Genomic DNA, 21347 nt, shown 5'->3' on the forward strand with positions numbered 1-21347 from the left:
CCTTCTCTAGCCCGGGATCGATCTCAGTACCTTGCGGTTGCGAAATTCTGAGCGGACGCTTCTAACCAACAGGAAAGAATTACGAATCATATTCATTTAATATGTATATAAACCTTCAAAACATTATGAATATAAACAGGCCACATAGAATGTAACACTGAAATAAATTTACCGAATCGAATAAGTTGAGAAAGAATATGAAAGAAAACGATTTAGACCATTTAGTACTGATAAGAATAAATAAGATATTCGCAACAGTCACACCAAACAGCTGCATAAGTCGGAATTTTTGGAAAAAAATTATTATTTGATGAGAAGGATATGGGATATGTATAGAATTGTATTTCAATGTCATCTTTTCAAAACTGAATGAAAAATGTTCATATAGCAACTCTCCTTGTTTTGGCTGTGACAATTCTTATGCAGCAAACGGTGAAAGATTCATTTCATTTGAAGGGTCCCCAGGAACTTTGTGCGCTTATAAAAAGATCGGCATGCTTTTGGAACTGATGGTAATTTACTATAACATTTTTTATTGTGTATTTTCGTAAAAACATAACAGATATAATTTTCTTCTTACTATCGACCACTATTTATCAATCGAAAAAATTATTTCACATCTGAGTTACAAATATTTCAAGAAACGACCAAGATTAAAAAAAGAAATAAATTGTACAATCTTGGCACTTTGAAATTCAGACAAGTCTGAGCTTGAACGGGACTGACACTTGAATATGTAGGTATTTGTGATTTGTAGAATTACTTTTCATTCTACTAGACCTAGATCGATCGAAGTCAGCTTCAACTGAAATTGTTGCATCGTGAACATGTTGGGTTGCCTAGGCGCATAGAAAAACATAAAAAAAAATTCATTTGTCAACACGCCAAAAATAACGTAGGACGCTTCGAAAGGTTTTTTGAAAAACAAAATAGTCTTCTGTAATATCGCCGCATTTATCGCACCATTTGTCATCTCTATTTAAATCATCTATATTAATTGAACCACAGTGATATTAAGCAGTTTTAAGTGGTGTACTTTGTGTGTTCTAACACATTTAATGCACTTAACCTTTAATTTTTTTCAAACAGTCAGTTATCAATGGGATATTTTCTTAAATTTCTATAACTACAAAAGAGTTAGGTTGCACACATGAATGTCGTTGCCATGATAATTTTTCTTCTTGTAATGGTGCCTCTTCGTTAACAATATTGGTGATTATCATGGCGTGCATGAAATGCTTACTGTTGTTGTGTCGAACCATATCCGTAAGTTCCTTAGCCACGATTTATTTCGTCTACCAGGCCCTCTTCTGCCCTCAACCTTTCCCCGCAGAATGAGCTGCAACAAGTCATATCTCTGGCTGCTTCTCATTATATGCCCGAAATATTCCATAATCATTCACCAACTTCTACTTGTGCCTTTGTGAACATCACATATGCACTTTTGAATTGTAAAAAATAGATGGTTACGATAGATTTTACCGGATTTTACGATGCAAATATACCTATGCAATTGCTTAAAAGCAAAGAACTGCTTTTTTAATTGAAAACTCCTCTTTCTAGTGTTAATATTTCGAGATCGATGGTTCATCAAATGGTATCGAATATATTCAGTGGAAGCAAATTAATGCGATGTTATATCTGAATCTAGTCGACTCATATTTTTTCTGGATATAAATATATGAATATAATATAAAAAAGATGATATAAAGTGGATGCTGAGGAATTTCCTCAAATTATATCCATAAAGGTGGTGGTCTTGATAATTCAAAAAATGAACACTCTATAATTAAGACACTTTTCGAAATTTTTAATCGTCTAAAGATGGTGAATAAACGCAAAATTTCATGCTATCAGAAGCACGCCAATGCAGTCGTCATCTCTTTCTTCCTAAAATTTTCATAATATAAATGTTTGAATGAAAATGTCAGGTCTGTATTTCTGGATGTAACTTTGATTTACCAACACTGACGTAGGACGTCCTAAGCTTTCAGTCCGAGAGAATGACTACACTGAGAAAACAATTTATTAACTAAAATGCATATACAGGGTGTCCGGGGAGTAACTGTACATACTCATACCAGAGATAGTGTTGGACTAGCTGATTACGGATTGACTATAAAAAATTAATTTCTGGATTTCCCTAGAAAGCTACAGGGGGATTTTCCAACTTTATGGAAATACTTAGACCATCATAAAATCCAAACTTATTAACGGATATTATTGAAACTTAGGAGGTTGTTGACACATGCTAAGGTTGAGTCAGAAAGATATCAATTATTCCATTATTGCAGGGCCGGACTCATTAATCTCCATTTAAAGTGTTCAGGGTAAAAAAAAACACTTTGTATTTCGAATTACAAATAATTGATTAGCTTTTTTGAGAGAAGCTAAATTATGCTTCAATTTTTGGTACCGCTCAAAGTTGTCACATAAACAATTATTTTTTTATGAATTTTTTAATTTGGATAAAGTTCGAAAATTGCAATTTTTTTACCTGAACAGGACAGTCATCTTGTGCAGGTCGAAAATAAATAATTTTCTTGAAAAAGTCACTGAAGGTGAAGAAGATAATAATTTGTTGATAATCTGGGTGGCCACCCCAGACGCGGATTTCACTTTGAGGGAGTAAATGAAGGTATTTTGAAAAAAAAAAATTGGTGATGTGTATAGGGTATACAGAAGCATATTTCAAAATTATTCTTATGTATACTGGGTGTTCGACAACAATGATATAGACCAAAGTTACACTTCTTCCAGTGAAGAGAACAGCTGATGAACAGAATAATCAACTGTTGCGATATTTTAAGAAATAATGGTGATATGATTCGAAAGGCTGTATCCAATTTGAAAATTCGGCAAGAGAAATGTATACAAGCTATTGGTTTTCATTTCGAACCACTTTTGAAATATCGTTGACTCAGCAATTCATTCGTTCCTATTTTTATTTTTATTAGGTACACTTTACTGTATTTCAGTTTTTTTCATTTGTTATTGTTTCGTTATTGAAGTGCTTATTAAAGCTCTGACCTTTTTTGTGAATTTTCTACTAATACATTCGCATTTTATATTCAAACATGACATTTTCAGTTCTCTTCATGGTGAAAAATTCAAATTTTCGAACTTTATCCAAATTCAAAAATTCATAAAAAAATAATTCTTGATGTGACAACTTTGAGTGATACCGAGAATTGAAGCATAATTCAGCTTCTTCCTAAAGAACGAATCAATTATTTGTCATTTGAAATACAAAGTGTTTTTTTTTGCCCTGAACACTTTAAATGAATATTAATGAGTCCGGCCCTGGAATAATGAAATAATTGATATATTTCTGACTTGACCTTAGCATGTGTCAATAACCTCCCAAGTTTCAATAATATCCGTCAATAAGTTTGGATTTTATGATGGTCTAAGTATTTCCATGAAGTTGGAAAATCACCCTGTAGCTTTCTAGGGAAATCCAGAAATTAATTTTTTATAGTCAATCCGTAACCAGCTAGTCTAACTCTATCTCTGGTAAGAGTATGTACAGTTATTCCCCGGACACCCTGTATATTAATACCTATAGGGAAGCTTGCCATCTATTGGTCGACAAGTGGAGAATAAATTTTTTTTTTATGTTGAAAATAAATTGATTATTTATTAACTATATATTTTTGGGAAAAAAAGGTTCAGACTGAGATAACAAAACGATATTCATTTCTATCAAATAAACAATATTTGGACCAAATAAATTAGGCCTCAATAAATTTCTCATTATACCTTATGTTTCCGCTTTGCCATATTTTAGAATTGTGTTTCAACCTGTTGCATAATTTGCGAATTCATGAATGATAGAATCTTCCTAAATGGCCACCATCTGATGCCAAACTGTATATCCAGGGCCGCGCCTAGCCAAAGATGCGCCCCTGGGCGAATAATATAAATCCGCCCCTTTTTGTTATTTCTTAGATTGACATTGTAAATAACAATAAATTGAAAAAATTTGAAATTTTTCAACACGCTTCCGTTTTTCCATTCCGTTTTAGAAACAAGATGGTTTTTTCTCCTCTTTTGACATTTGTAAGTATTCTTCGGATAAAAACAAATCCTCTTTTTTTCTAACGAGGTAGGAGGTCGGCAAGTGTTTTTTGTCGAAAAAAACGACCTGAATGATTCTCATACTCATTCTGATTCTCTGATTCTTATACTCATTCATTGAATTGATGTGGCCGATACTTGACTAAAATCCATAGTTGAAATTAACACAGATTATATGATTTTCACAAATTGAGTTTTAAACCACGACACATGTTTTGCTAACACAATATTCACCCACCTGAAGATGCTATTGTGATAGCGAAACACGTGTCGTGGTTTGAAACTCAATTTGTGAAAATCGTATACTCATTCATTCTGAATGAACCAATTACTCTCCTCAAATTATTCTGACAGCGACAAGGCTTTTTTCTAATTTTGACATACAAAGTGACACTTTTTGAAACTCATTGACGTTTTGAAACGTTTCACTTTTCGCAACCAGTTACGCAAAATATTTCGTAACTGATGATTAAACGATACTTGCTTTCATATTAACGTTGTGAAAAATTGAATTATTTCCGTCACTAGACAATTTTGAAGGAATCTCCGAGAAAAGCTTTTAAGGACATTTTTCATACTTTTAATTTGAATTTATAACAAAATCATATTCAAAATTAGAAAAAATATTGTGTGAATCACATTGTGAAACACTATTTTTCGTATTTCGCGTTTTTTTGCGCTCATTACGAAAAATAATTCTTTTCCCAACTAGTTGCACAAATTATTAATTCACCACTATTAACCAGTAGGAAATATTCTTATTCAGTGGTGAAAAAACAATATGTTATATGAAATTTGGCTGCGGCACGCATGGAAATTCTAAATCAGAACTGCACCATAAATATTAAAAAAATATATATCATCTTAATGTTATTACGGCAGTACGATAGTAGAATGAATGATGAATCTATAATTCACCTTAATTGAGTCTCAGTGTATACCACGATTTGCAGTTAAAAATCTAAGAAGGATTCACGATGCACTTTTTCTTGCAAATAACGTACGTCTGTTTGGCATCAGGGGCGGAATTTTGAGTTTGGACTAGAAAACTTCTCGTGTAAAAAAGTTCATAGCATCAAATGAATATCTAGTCGGACGCAAATGCACAAATTTATCTAATATCCGAAATCATTAAAGGCGCCGCCGTCCTATCATAATCCTAAATATAACTGTCACGGTAGTGGACACTTTTTTATTACAACTTATTAAGGATATAACTTATCAAGTTTGTCGGCATTCTCTTTTATGAGCGTTATCTCATCACCGATCGGTTTTTGGTTTCGAGACGGCTTCTTTGATATTTCTGAAAGGATTTTTATTTTCAATTCTCCAATACAATCACATCGTTGTTTTCTGAAAGGGGTGCAAGATACAACCAAGTTTCCATATTCTTATTCTATAGAAATATACGAGGGGCTCATAAATTTTCGAGATTCATATTATTTTATGCATTAATTATCAAAAAGTAATTTTCGAATTTCATTATAATTGTGCGAAATTTATTTCTGGAATATGATCCATGAAAGACCGTTATGCGACCGGGTCGCCTGAGGCGCCCCTATAGACTCGGCGCCCCTGGGCCTTGCCCATTCTGTCCCTGAGGGCGGCGCGGCCCTGTGTATATCGAGTGTTTTATATAATATACTATATAGAGGTAGGGGATATCTGTCTCAATGAACCATTTATGATGCAGGTACACCATGAAAAGATAATAGACATGAAGAAGCGGCAGGGGAAGTGGATTTTCTGAAACTCAAAGGTTAATTTGGCAGAATTTTTTTTCTGAGTTTAAGTCCACATCATTCATTTTAAAATATCGTAAAGTATATATGGAAAGTCTTTGATTGAGATTTAAATTTTTTCATTTTTCTTTTTTTTATTCGCGTTGAAAACTGATATGCTGGTTCAAACTGAATGATGTATATACTATATTTTACTACTCAAGTGCCGGGTAAAGTACCCTTGTCTTCAGTATAAGTTTTTAAGTTCCAGAGTGCGGAATATTCTCCAGAGTGTGGTTTCGGTCTATCCGTGAGTTAGGTGTGCCCTGAAGATTGGAATATTTGAATTCCTGAACGTAAAAGACTATTTGGGAGCCAAAATTTTGCAGTAAGTAACAATTATTCTCACTATAATAAATCAATATTTTCAATTTTTTATATATTGTTCGCTATTTGAAAGCAATCTTTTCCATTTCTAATTAAATTTGTCGGTTCTGTTGCTAATTTTACCTTTCATTGTAGTACCTACCTATCCAAGGGGGATTTCACGCTAGCAATATTTCATACTATTTTTAATTAGTTTACATCTCATTAAATTTTGTGAAGTTAGAAGGTAGTACCGAATCGAACTATTTTCACATTTTCTCATTTCCATTCTCTAAACTCCAGAAATAAATATTTCTTTTCATGAGTACCGATTTCTACAGAAAAAATATTGTTTCAAATGTTCAGAAAAAAAGCACTTCGGTTTGACGTCAAGGTGAGAGACCATTTATGACATGTATCATCAAAAATCATTAAATTGTATGAGCCAATATTGTCTCCAGGATCAATCAGTTTTCTACCATACCGCAATTTCATATCAACACTGGGCGATGAATAATATTCAGTGAACGACATTTTCTCAGTATATGGAGGAGTATTTGTGTGCACCTCAGTTAAAATGGCGGTCTTATCAGCTAATCCGAAATACCCTGTGACAATGTGTCTTCCTGATTACGGGTTTTATCTGAATTATATTTGATTTTCTTTGTGTTTTTCGAAAGAAATGTCAAACTAGAATATTTTCTGAGTTGCAAAACTTGATGGAGCATGGAATTTTTCATTTTTGTTGATAAGAATCCCAGGAAATTATGAAGAGACCGCAGATAAAACCAGATTTCTTGTGTCCATGCCAATGAGATACCGCCACTACATGTGGGTTAAACCTGGTAGTTTCGTCATAATACAACCTATTCAGGAAGGTGTTAAGGTCAAAGGTGAAATTGTTAGAGTTTTGATCACCCAACATATAAAGTATTTCAAGGAAGACAAAATATGGCCTGCTGCGTTCTATGAAAAACCAGAATTGGAGGAAAGTGATGATGATAACGACGATGATATCCCAAGGAATAGTAACAGAGTACAAGCAATGATCGAAATCTCCAGTGGCAATGATTCTAGTGAAGATGATCCCAGTGACAGTGATCAAAGCGACGATGATAGTGTTGGTGAAACGTAATCACTTTGGCAATTAGTATTTTGAATTGTAAAAATGTAAATAAATTAGGAACTTTTCAATAAATATTACCCTTAAAATCTACAGATTTGAGGTTTTTCATTTCAATATGAATCCCGTCGTTTTCAGTTCGTCCTAGAATAAGTAATGAAATATAGGCAGCAAATTTTTGACATTTTTCATTAATCGATGTAGGTATATCGTTGGATTGATGGCCACTTGTTGCTGAATCAAAAAAAAAATTAGTCTCAAAAGGTTCAAAACTACATAGTATTTTATTGTTGAAACGTTTGCTGTAAGTTTCTGATAGAATGGTTATTATTGCTTTCAACTAGATCACGTTGATATATCTGATATCTTCCAGAAAAACAGTAGATAAAAAATACCGTACTAAATAATTTTATTCAAATTATTATTGGTATTGAAATTGACATATTTCATATTTCTTTTAATTTTTGCAATGGCTTCTGATGTTGTTTCAAGAATACTATAATACTTATTGTCATTTCATCAACTGAGGGTGTCAGAAGGCAAGGGGTATAAGTACAAAAAAATTTATTGAGATATTTTAATTTGTTAAATTTTTACCCAAGAACAATCCTAGCAACTGGAAATCCATGAGTTATACAGCACACATTATTTATTTTGAGCATTATTTTGCTTTCCGGGCCGTAGTTTGTTACAGAGTTGTTGAACATGCAACTTTCGAAAAAAAATTTTTTTTTTCAGATAGGATCCAAGTTTACTTGGATCATTGAAGCTCTAAAAAACTGTTAAAATATGATGAGTAGTAATATTTCTTTTTGATAAATTACAACACTAAGACTTGTCGAATGTATATACAAATCTGCATGTGCATTAATATTTTACTCGAGTATAACATCGATGTAGATTCAGATTTGTAGTAAAACAAGAAGAAGAATTGTATAAAACACCCTTTCAACACAATTTAAAATTTCACTACCATCAAAATATAGGTAGTTGTCCAGCCAATATAATGATAATAATGCACATGCACTCAAAGTAGGACCAAGTTGAATGTTCAGCATGCATATACAGTCATAGTTATCCATACCTAAAAAATAAATTAAATGAGTATAAGTTAATCTGCTAAGTGTATATATAGTATTTATAGTTCCTTCTTTTGGACTTGGCTATTCGATATTGGACTGAAGGCTTCTCCAACTCTCAGATAATAAAAATTGAATAGAAAGTAACTATGCATAAAGAAAAACATAAAAATGAAGATATGCTTATGTTGATGACAAACATCTCAGTTAAATTCTATTCAAACAGGCCAGAGTTCTAGAAATTTAGAGAAGAGTGGTTCCGAAAAGAATATACATACCTCTTTCAATTACAGATCCGATAACATTCACAGACTCTAAATGGTCCTTTGAATCATCGAAAAAATTGTGCGGCACAGTTGGAAAATTTATTGCACCATAATTAGGTACCTACCATTTTTGTATACAGGTCTCTAAACTTGTCAGATTATTGTTTATTTCCCTCAAGAATTGAGGCTTCCATAGAATTTGTATTCGAAGAAATTTCATGATGTATACATAATCCTTCGATAATAATGCGCATTTATGATGATTAAACACTGGGCTAATGTCAGGTAAAATAGTGTAAATGTAGTAAAATAGTTGGTGTAAAAATAAATTCGGTATATCAAGAATCTGCAGAACTGACTAAATATAAAATTGATGAAAATTTTACACGTACAGGATGTCCGACTCAAATTGTCTCTATACCTTATTGTGGAAACTAAAGGAGCTAGAAGAAAAAGTTTATTACAAAAATTGAATTTGAGAATCGAGGCTATATTGGACTATGTATACTGGTAAAAGGGGGAATTAAGCCCAGTTGAATTTTGTCGACGTTTCGGACATTTATTGTTTGATCACATACAAAACAATTGGGTTGTCCTTAATCCCCACATAGCAAAGGATATTTGTCAAATACCTATGAAATATTTGTAAGCAAGATTTTGAATATTTAATAAATCTTTCACTGAAATATTCGTGAAATAAAGTTATGTCCTACTTTTTCTCACATTGAAATATTTCATGAAAAATTTTGTCTAGATATTCGAAATATTTTCAGAAACATTGCATGTAAATTTTTCAAATATCTATGAAATATTTGTAAGCAAGATTCTGAATATTTAATAAATCTTTCACTGAAATATTCGTGAAATAAAGTTATGTCCTACTTTTTCTCACATTGAAATGTTTCATGAAAAATTTTGTCTAGATATTCGAAATATTTTCAGAAACATTGCATGTAAATTTTTCAAATATTTATGAAATATTTGTAAGCAAGATTCTGAATATTTAATAAATCTTTCACTGAAATATTCATGAAATAAAGTTATGTCCTACTTTTTCTCACATTGAAATGTTTCATGAAAAATTTTGTCTAGATATTCGAAATATTTTCAGAAACATTGCATGACGATTCTTCTGAAGATTTCAATCATATTACAGATATTGTTGCTTCAAAGGGACGGTGAAATATTTCTGCAAGATAAGCTTGAGATGGTGGAAATATTTTTTCAAATATTCACGAGTGGTTTTCACAATATTCCAATGAAGGGCACTGAAATCTTTCGAAATATATTTCTTCAATATTTGTTAAGTTGATAATGACTCATAAAATATTGAGGAAACTCCTTTCATCTGTATTTCAATGATCGTAAATGATACTCTGAAATCTTTCTACAAGATTTGTATGGAATAACAAGAAATATTTCCGAGAAAATGTGAGACAAGTTTTCAATATTGCAAATGTCTTAGAATATTCCAGCCATACCTGTATTCTGCGAAATATTGTTAGAAACTTTCACAAAATAATGAATTATTGCTGAAAAATTTCAAAACAATTGCAATGTTGAAAACTTTTCTCACTTTTTTTGAGAAATATTTCCTGTTATTCCAAACAAATCTTGCGAGAATATTTTCAGGCAGATTTCAGAGTATAATTTTTGACCATTGAAACATTCAAACGCATTTCCTGGAAATAATATATGCATAAGGTTTTTCATCTGAATTAAGTAGTTGCAAATCAGTGAAAATTTTTTTATTGGAATCTATTCATCATCTTAACACCATTCATCTCTCAATCTTCCTGTATATCTTCCGGCATGACCAGGGAGAATACCCGTCGACCACTACTGGCATTCCTGAAATGAATATATTTTTATAATACTTTAGAATCACAAAGCTTCATATAATTTAAAAATTGAAGTTATGTAAATTCATTCTTGTATGAATGAATAAGGTAAAAAATTTGATAAAACATATACTTTCTTCTTGAAGGGTTTAAAAATGTAAGTAAATGGGATATTTCTATTATTGAAAAGATGGAAAAAAATTCATGTTTTTGATACCAAGTATCGGGAACAACAAAAAGATTTCTTCTGTCATGAAGGTGGACAGAAAAAAAACATGAATAATCTCAGGAAATAGTAAAATTCTTTAGCTTACTTCTTATTTCTTTCAGCCCTCGTTTTTGAGTTGTCCAACCACATACGAATGCTGGTAATGATTTCTGCATCTGTGATCTTGTCATTAACTGTTCTTACGGCAACTGTAAAACAGATAAGAGCTTTATTATCATAGTGAAATTATATAATTTGAATAAATAAATATTCACAAAAGTAATCATTTGAAAAGATTGATGAATTGAATTTTTCTTTCATAAAAAAGTGAACAAATGTGAAAACGTATCACTTTCATTATGTCATAATCACTTTACATGGAAGAAAGAAAAAATTTTATATGGAATAGTGAGAAATTTAAGTTTTTATGTTATGCACTAAGTGCAGGAGTGTAGGAAGATAGCATTGTTTCTTATACTTACAGAAAATACAGGAGCATAAAAGCAATTCTTGAAATTTGCCTTTTTTCTTCTGCCCGTAAAAGCTGTAATGGGATGCAAGATCATTTGTCACCACAGATCCTAATATATTATAAATTAAGTCATGTGCACTGCTTCCGCCCTTGCTTTTCATGAAATGAACCTGTGAAGTAAATCAAGTTCTTGGTAAGTAAGAAAAATTTATTCTTAAGATCTATATTTCAAGGAGGGTAATAACGTTTCTACCCGAATACAAGCATATATTTCTGTTTTGATTCCTTAAATGTCAGAAAAAGCTTTAGAATTATCTGAACTTTGGCTACAAAAACAATTATCATAATTAACTTTTTACCCCAAGCGGTTCATCCATAACTTCAAAAATGATCTCAAGGCAATTAAACTAAAATACTGTTGCATAGGTATGATTTTTCTTAACAGCTGAAGTATGTCCAAAATGAGTTGAAAATAATTCATTCAACTTACTCTTCAAAGCAGAATTTTTTTAGTTATAGAATTAATGAAGGTAGAAAAGGTAATTAAAAAATAAATAACTCACCACATCATTGAAAATATTCCGTTTTTTCAAATCGTTTTCCATTATTTCCAATTTTTCTTTAGAATCTATCGGAAAACGTTTGACTATAGCGTCGTTCACCATAAAACTTGAAGTAACACTAGCTACTGTATTATTTATGAGGCCGCGACTTTCTAACTGCCTCAGTCTTCCTTCTAGTCTGTCCTGCTTCATGCTCAATGCATGAATACTGGTCATTATTTTTTTCAACATACCTACAAAGAATACTATGCTCACTATCTCACTAAGAAAAGCTAATTTATAAATTCACTATTCAAGGGATAGTCAAGGCGATAAAGAGAGAGATTCTACCTAGAGACCTGCACTTGAATGCCTCATGTATTTTAGTATACCATAGGTATACTATACCATACTACTATACTACACATGTGTAGTGTTCATGCACATGTAAGTCTTATATTAGCAACTTATATTTACCATGCATGGAGAAGAGTATATCCCTTTCTGAATTTAGTTGCTCATCTATCTGAGTATCTGCAACTGTGGGCCCATTTTGAACTTGAGGTGACATACACAATGAAAGAGATGAAGGCAATGATTTAGAGGTGTTTTCATCTGTATTTTTTAATGTTTCATCGTGTTCATCAGTTTCACTGTCTCTTGAATCTATCGAAATACTTTTATTTCTGTTCTCGAAAAAACTTGTTTTTCCCCTTGACTTGGGAATTTTGATTCTCTCAACATCACTCTCACTACTTGGTACATCTGAATCAGCCTTCATTTCAGCGTCTGCAACAGCTCCACTGTAATCTCCTACAAGAATACACATTGCATACGAATAAAAACGACAAAAAAGTGGCAGAAAATAGGACCAAGAAATAGATGGTAACGTTTATTCACATTCGTGGCGACGTTTCGCAAAGGTGTCCCTCCGCTTCTTCAGGCCTACAATTTATTAAGAGGAATATTTACATGGTATACATCAATCTGGATTGATGAGTAGATATTGTACATGGTAGTTTGAGTTATACTATTGTAGAGTTCTTTTAAGAAAGCTGGCCTGCCGTTTTTCTGTTTCCGAGTTATATTAATGGTTTTCTTGATCCTCTTCATCCTGACGTAATGTTTAACTTTTGCTTAAGTTGATACATGTTTTTGGTGAGTTAGTTGATGATTTTTGGTGAACTGTATACCATGTTAATACTACTTTTAATAAATTGCAGGCCTGAAGAAGCGGAGGGACACCTTTGCAAAACGTCGCCACGAATGTAAATAAACGTTACCATCTATTTCTTTGTCCTATTTCCTGCCACATTTTGAATTGAATTTTGAATGATTAGTGGTTGATTCAATTATCTGATAATTTTTTTACTGAAATCTTACCAAGACCTTGATAAGAAATTTTCTTTCTTCTTGCCCTGGATTTTTTCATTTTTTCAGCATCGCTACCTCCACTTAGTTCATCTAAATTAGCTTTGATTTCAGCCACAGCTTCAACATAATCATCTACAACAAATTTAACATATGAAATTTCAATAAGAATCGAGATTGAAATAACTTCCGGAATTCCATTTAATTTGTTCGTAGGGAAAGAAAAAAAATAATTCAAACCCCATTGCGATGTTCAAATTAAGGAACATGTATTAGTTAGTTTAGAAATATCAACCTTTGCTTTTTATAAAATCAACTTGATAGTCTTCCCAATCCTCTGAGGGATCTTCCAGTTGTAAAATAGCTCTTCGAATTTTCTCCGTATTTTTGTAAGGTGGCCACAATAGAGTTGAATTATTATTCATCATCCATTTACTTGGAACCACTCTTTTTTCATTATTCTCGTCTACAATGATTGCGTATTTCTTCATTGTTATCAGTAACTATAAAAAAACATAATCATTATTAAAAAAATTACATGAAGATAGATTCCACCTCAAATATTTCACAATACTATGTTAAGTTTATTTTAAGAAAAAAATTACCATCAAGCTAAAAATTTTCACTTTACATATATCCGATACTTACGGAGTGTGTCATGGATAAGTTTGATAAATAAAACTAAAGAAACTGAACATCAAACTACCACAAAAGTAGTTTTTGTAATAGCGAAACACCTTTAAAGGTACCTCCACACCACTATAGTGGTGTGGAGGGTATTCCTTTCATAAGTAGTGGCAACAAAACTTATCGGTAGTAAAAATGATGTAGTTCAGTTTCTTTTGTTTAATTATGGATTTTCACCAAGGGCAATTCAATATTGAATAAATTTAGTAAAGTTTGCATTGAACTTGAGTTCATCAAAGACCGCGACTATATACAAACAATTGGAAAATGTTTTCAGAGCAGCTATAATACTTTGTTACATCACAAATATAGGTACAGCAGCCTTAAATCCTAAGCGATAAAAATTTTAAAATACAAAAAAAAAGCAGTAGCATTATTCAAATATCAGAAGGTAACCAAGCCAAAATACAGCCACTTTTTAATGTTACATTTGTGGTGTAGGAGAATAGAAGAGTCACCCCTAGGAAATATAAGCCAAATTCGTTAGCTTTAGCTCAGAGGGAGAGGACTTACTTTGTAAAAAAAATTGATGTACAGCAACTAATTTCTGAATACTAAAAATTTAATTATTTTTCTACACCAAAAATGTGATGAAAGAAAAAACTTAGGCCTTACGCATATGATTGATTTTTTTTCACTTCTAGAGCTACAAGCTAAAAAATTTGATTGATGTCACCACGCATCTACCAATGGAGATAACATTGAAATTACAACAAGAATTTGACATTTTTCTCATTTATTATGGATTGTGGTATGTATAATAGGAAATGTTATGAATTCTGTAACACCAGGAATTTTGAAAATTTTTGCATAAATCATTTCACAAGGCCAATCCTCAATAATATCACTTTCCTTAACCCTATTAATGCATAATACACCACTAGAAAAATTTCCGACAGTATAGAGATCGTTTACTTTGCAATACTTTTGGCCGATCAAATATAATATTCCATCACTTTTACCTATGTTTAATACATTGACAACAGTACCATCAACGAGCAGAACAAAATTATTTCTATCGTCTTTGATATTTATATTCCACGAATTCATTTTCAACTGTTTGAATTGTTCATCAAACCTACGGTGATCCGTAACAATTCCGTTGAAGTGCACTTTATAGGCTTCAACTGTATTATTGTTCAAGATTGGGAGACTCCTTATTACTAATATATTTTCATATTCCACAAGTCTTCTTGATATTTGTTGCAATGGCTTATGGCCTTTCCTAACTAATTTTTTTAACGAACAAATAAAATTTTCGAATGGAAATGAGCTGAAAGAATCTAAAGGTCCATATTTACGAACATCTTTAGATAAGTGTATCAAATTATGAATATTGAATGATACATTTTCGGCACCGTATATTCTTTGAAAACCGATTACATATTCCAGTAATAGAGATTCAGCGTAAGCTATATTATCATTATTTTTCACTAACTTTGGATTAGATAATATAGTAATGGCCACGTGGAGCATTAGGAAATTAAAATAAACGTTTGACGGTAGAACGTCCTGCAAAATAACTGGTCCAAAATATAATAAAAAATGCCTGAATTCCGTAGCCTTCCAAAGCTTCCAAAACTTCAAAGATCTGGACCGTCTGTTAAATTCAAATGGTAAGTGGTGTTTCAAATTTTCCAACCTTTCCGAAATTATGTTGATCTGTGAAGCGGATAACTTATAATTTTTATTTCCCCTTCCCTTTTCTCCTAACCAAAGTCTGATTTTCTGTTTCATTATACCCAAATATACTAAATGCATACTATCGAGAGGTACATTTGTTATCAATCCTACGTCTGGTAGAGTATTCAGTATACTTGACCCTTTTTGATAATCGCCCAAATACTCGCAGTTTTCGAATGCCTCGTCAGTTCTTAGATTAACAGTGCAATATTTTTTTTAAATATTAATATCTGCTACGGGAAAGCAAACTGATGAGTGGAATTCTCCTTCTATAGTGCACTTACTGCAACTATGGTAACCACTATGATATTTAGTATTCAAAATGAACGATTTAGCCGGGGCGTCACAGATGATAGCATGTATTTTTATTTGAAATATTTCACCATTAATCTCGAAACCATTAACGCAAACCGCAGTAGCTTCTTCTACGAATTTTCTAAGGAACACATTAGGATCTTTAGGCTTACTAACGCCATGATAAAGTCCGATAACAAAAACATTTTCAAATTCGGAATCTTTACACAATATGGTCCAAAGACCTTTTTCGGCTGAAGAACCTAAAGGAGCTCCGTCCACATGAACCATAACTTTTATAGAATTTGTTTTATGATCAGAAGCATTTCGATTTTCTACAATTATCTTTAGTGCATTGCTGAAGCCAATGTGACAATAATGACCGTCGTCCATATTGACAATATTTGTAGATAGCGGAGTTTTCAACAAAGTTCGAGGATCCTTAGGAAACACAGTGTCAGTGAAGGCGTTCAATATGGCTAATAGAGCTTTCAGAGCATTGTGGTGAATTTTATACGATTTCGCCCATTCAATAATAGCATCTCGAAATTTCCGACCATCAACATCTCCATTGTTTAATAAACAAAAATAGTCTTCAACGCCAGCATAATCATTATCATCTTCTGGAATACTATCTGCATCAGAATCACTATACCGATAAGTTGAATCCAAATCATCAGCACTCAAATTGCTAGTAGTAGAGTTGTCAAAATAAATAGTAGGCGTTGTAAAATTACAATTTGAAGAACGCATTTCCTGCGGCAATGAATGAATGTTATTTTTTGAATTTTCATTGGGTATACAAATATGAGCTTCTTGTGTAATAGAGATTTTATCGATACTGGGAGCGTGTGTAACAACTTCATCAATGAAATAATCACTTGACTGGGAACACTGGCCTGTTTCTTCAAGAAATGATGGTCGAGTTTCGATACATTTTAAATAGTCTTCAGTTTTTTTCTGCGCTAATCGCTGAATGTGTCTTGAACTTGTGGGTAAAGTTCCTTTTCGAGTTCTCGGCATTTTCTGAATATTCACCTATCGATACCAAAATGAAGAATTATATTTCAATTTTCAACTATAGAATCATTCTACGGATCAAAAAAAAAATCTTCATCAGGGCTCTGAAATGGTACAACAAGAACTACAAAAATCTCAAAAAATATACAAACACAGAATACATAAGTGAGGAAACTTGTTCGGAAAATTATCGACTTACATTTTCACTGTGTGGTTCCCTTGTCAATTATTAAAATTTTGGAGATGACAACAACTGCTTTTATGGAAGACTTTGAAAAGACAGAGGTCAACAAATTAGATGTTCTGGAGTTTGCGCAGATCATGAGATCAAATTACACAAGTAGGTCTGAACAACAAACTTCAATATATTTTTGATTTTTCCAATTAATAAGTAGTACGCAGTATACAAATTTTTCATGTCGTTTCGTTTATTGATGGAATTTTTGTCCTGCCTTATGGATATCATTTCATCCAATGACCGTTTTTTTTATTTGTTTGTCTACCTAATATTCCCACTGAGCCAAGATCAAAATTAAAGGAAGTGAAAATGTAAGTTTGTAATTTTCAGAACAAGTTTCCTCACTATGTATTGTGTGTTTATATAATTTTTAAGATTATTTTAGTTCATGTTGTACCATTTTAGAGCCCTAATGAAGACTTTAAATCGTGGACCTAGCCTAATGAAGACTTTATATCGTGGACCTAGAAACCTGTGGAAAATCATTCATAGGTCTCATCATTATTCATCGAAAAAACAGAATGTTAGAGGCTTGTCCGAAATATCACTCATTACCAATTAAAAACGTTTTCTCGTAACGGATTTATGAAACGGGACTTCCCCGGTTTTCGCTTCGCTAGTTTATTATGGTGTTATGCTTGCCTATATGATATATCGGTTAATCGGCACCTAAATATTTTGGAATGATAGTGTAAAATGTAAATTGAATAATGGGTTTTCCTACTAGCGTTTCGAAAGTATTACTTTTCCACACGCATTGACGTTCGGAAAGTAGTATAGAAACAACACAATTTACAATTGATATTCTGTGGTTTTGACTGATAAACCTAGAAAAAAATATCGAAGTTATCAAAATATATTGGAAAAATGCAATTTAAAAAAATTAATTCCTCCTAAACTACGAGCCTGCCGGAGTTGAGATTGGTACCTATCGATTCCTTATGAAAAACTGCATGTAAAAAGAATTACAAACAAAAACGATCATCGTCCGTGAAGTTGGGTTGTACCACTTCATAATAAAATCAGTTTTTTTGAAACAAAACAAAATTAAGCCAATCTGCATATAACGAACACCTGCAGACCAGCTGGGAATGATTTGAAGAAAAGACATGAAACCGAAAGGTTGAATGTTAAGTTGCTCCATCTAAAAATACTTTCAATCATGTTGACTGTGGTGCGCAATGAGATGCAACTGTACTGACTGTTCCTAATAATTTCAATGTAGTTCTAGCTAAATCGTTTTTCAAACTCCCTGTATCTCAGAAGCGAAGCAACTCCGGACGTATATATGTTCATAGGAACGTTTTTTCTAAACGATCTAGGCTAAGGAAACACCTTTTAAAATTTCGTACCGAAGTAGAAAAGATCCAAACACAGAATTAAGAAAAGCACACAGATAACGACAATTAGTCCATCAATTATTCGTTGAATATCATGATCATTTAGGTTTATACAGGGAAAAAAAGGAATAGCATGAGAAATTGCACAAAAGCAGAGTTGGTAACTGAAATAATCTGTGCACGAGCATAACACATAAACTCACTGATTCATTGATTAATTAATAAAGTACATCAATAATCAATTACAAATAATGCAATAAGTTCATGGTTCATGCACGTGTACACGAATACGAATAGATGTCATAACACGTGAATAAAAAAAATGGAAATAAGGTACTTACCTAGAATTATGTAGGAAATCAGATTGCTCTTCCCAACACACAATGAAAACAACACAGTACAATAATAATAAGAAATTGATTCTGTGTGCAAACTGCAATACGAAAATTGAAAATGGCAGCCGCGTCAGTCGGAAGCTTCCAGCTTTTTACTTGAATAGGCTTGCGCTCTAAATAGTAAATGGACTGCATGCTTCTGACTAGTTTTCAGCGTTGCCAGGTCTGTAAATTTTTATTCTCCAGTAATACAGTATGGGAGATTAGAGAAACTCCTCACTCAACTATATACCCCAAAATGTTTTGTTGCCAGGCAGATTTCGAATGAAATACCCCAGATTTTTATTTTTAATCAAGCATTTAAGAAAATTGTTGTAGAGAGAATCGAATGAAATAATACAGGGGTCGTGACAGTAGTCTATAGAGAATATGATACAAAGTAAGAATTCTATTTTCAAAATTATTCATTTCTTCCAGCTCAGAAGGTGCGTGAATTTGAAACTATTTTGTATTCAGAATAATACAGGATTTATAAATGTTCGAAACATCTTAGTGGCAGTCAATTTTGAAATTATATATGATATTTAGTTTAACGGCCCTGAGTAAAGAACGGCATGAAATAATTCAAAGCAAAATTCGATATTACAATCATTTATGAAGACCCTCTAATGGATTTGCAAACATTAGAAATGAAATGTAGGGAATAATCATCAAACGTGGCATCGCTGCTGCCGTTGGGCAGCTGGCTCTAGATAGCCGCTTCGGCGCAAGCCGAATCAGAGGTCGTCGCTGGCCGAATGGATAATTTATTAAATTCTTACTGCTGTTGCGGAGTAAAGCTACATTCACAATCAATTCACGGGCCGAAGTGCACTTCGGCAAGGAAGCTTAGCAGATGGCGTTCTCCGTTACCATTCACAATAAAATTCAAGACAAAATTTCTTGCAAGTTGCAAACTATCACTTCGGCAAGGAATTTCGTGCCGGCTATAGATGATGCTGATGCTTATGTTTTGATCAGTTACATTTTTGATTCATTTGAGTATTTGGTTCCAAGATTATTGCGAATGGTAAATTTCGTGCCGAAGTGCACTTCGGCCCGCGAATTGATTGTGAATGCAGCTTAAAGCGCGCGGGCCACAGATACCTCTGATTTGAAAATATGGGATTGGATAAGAGAGTAGCCTTATATTGTTCTGTTCTAAACTCTTTTCTCTTTGATTTATTGTGTTTAGAAGTTGAAGAAAAAATTATTTTTATAAAGCGCACAATCCCTATCTCATAAATTCTCAATAATTCAGTCGCGTCTTCTACAGTTGTTGTAATTCCTAAAGATAAACCCATGAATTTTTTTTCAGATCTTTTCGATTCTTACATTTGACTCGAAAGATAAATATATTGAATCCAGCACATTTTGTGTCTCGACTTTTTCGACGAACAATTTCAGGAGAAAAAGCTAAAAACAGAAATGATGACAAATATTGTGATCTGCTCTTCTCGATGTAAATGACAATTCAATAAATAGCATTATGCCGAATAAAACAATTTTTTTGCTCATCAATAGGCAGTACCTTTGAGGGAAAGGGATTTGGAACAAGACATATGAAAGGCCCCCATGCAGGCCTTGCAAAAATATATTAATATATATGTTTGTTGCTTATAATATATTGATGGTACATTACTTCTGTGAAGTCAATGGAAGATATTTACAATGTTCTTTTAATTGTAAGGTAGATTGTTTCAGTGTATTTCATGAACATGAACTTCGTTTTCCCCCAGAAATAATTTTAAGGAACTTTTGAGATATCTCCCTAACATATTAATGAATTATTCACTTGTAATACCCTTTGAAGGATATATTTGAAGGAATACTCCATGAAATATTTATTTCATTTTCGTCCAACGATTTTAAGATTTGAAATTTCTGGATTGAAAACCTTGCACCGAAAATATTGATGAGAGTTCTGCACTAAAATATTAATGAAAGTTTTGGTCAATATTTCTTATAGCTACTTTTGAAATATTTAATTAAGATCCCGCCGGAATATTTGTTGAAAAAATTTTTAAACTTATTTTGCGCATCTGTCCTCTAAGACATCGAAATTTTGTTTTAAAATATCGCAAAATAATGCTTACACATTTCGTAGAATATTTCATGAAATATTCATGACTTATTCGGAGAAATATTTCATGAAATATTTATTCACTATTGGAGAAATATTCGGTCAATGTTTTTGAAATTTAAATTTTCGATTGAGGATCTTGCACTGAAATATTATTGAGAGATTTTGTCCATGTTCCATATAGGTATGTTTGAAATATTTAATGTACATCCTAACGGAATATTTGTTGAAAAATTTATGAAAATTTTTTTACATATGTCCTGGAACACTGAATATTTCTTTTCCTGAAATATTGCAGAAGCTCGCATAAATATTTCGTAGAATATTCCATGAAATATATATTCGATGTTCGATAAAATATTCCTTAAAATATTTCTGTCATATCAGAGAAATATTTGTCCAATGCTTTCAAGATTTCAATTATGGGTTGCAAATCTTGCACTAAAATATTAATGAAAGTTTTTGTCAATATTCCTTAAAGCTATGCTTGGGATATTTAATAAAGTTCCCGACGAAATATTTGTTGGAATGTTGTTGGAAGTTTTTTTGCGTATATGTC

General features: G+C 32.4%; 3 protein-coding genes across 3 annotated transcripts in view; 2 read left to right on the top strand and 1 right to left on the bottom strand.

Moving 5' to 3' along the window:
• Positions 1-6996: 6996 nt before the first annotated feature.
• LOC123313200 (probable RNA-binding protein EIF1AD) lies at positions 6997-7302 on the top strand. The gene has a single exon (XM_044897960.1). The coding sequence runs from the start codon at positions 6997-6999 to the stop codon at positions 7300-7302; it is 306 nt and encodes a 101-aa protein (XP_044753895.1).
• Positions 7303-8535: 1233 nt separating this feature from the next.
• LOC123314349 (probable RNA-binding protein EIF1AD) overlaps positions 8536-21347 on the top strand; it is a 30932-nt gene continuing 18120 nt past the window's right edge. The window contains exon 1 of the mRNA XM_044899599.1: positions 8536-8752. The gene's annotated coding sequence lies outside the window, so the exon portion shown is untranslated. The remainder of the gene's footprint in view (positions 8753-21347) is intronic.
• Positions 10423-13759, bottom strand: LOC123313201. The gene is made up of 7 exons (XM_044897961.1): positions 13365-13759; positions 13082-13204; positions 12176-12511; positions 11720-11952; positions 11167-11326; positions 10791-10893; positions 10423-10486 (listed from the first exon to the last, which is right to left on the bottom strand). The coding sequence occupies exons 1-7, from the start codon at positions 13558-13560 to the stop codon at positions 10423-10425; spliced, it is 1215 nt and encodes a 404-aa protein (XP_044753896.1). The 5' UTR covers positions 13561-13759.

The sequence above is a fragment of the Coccinella septempunctata genome, chromosome 5 (assembly GCF_907165205.1).
Source record: "Coccinella septempunctata chromosome 5, icCocSept1.1, whole genome shotgun sequence".
In the NCBI taxonomy this organism is placed as follows: Eukaryota; Metazoa; Arthropoda; class Insecta; order Coleoptera; family Coccinellidae; genus Coccinella; species Coccinella septempunctata.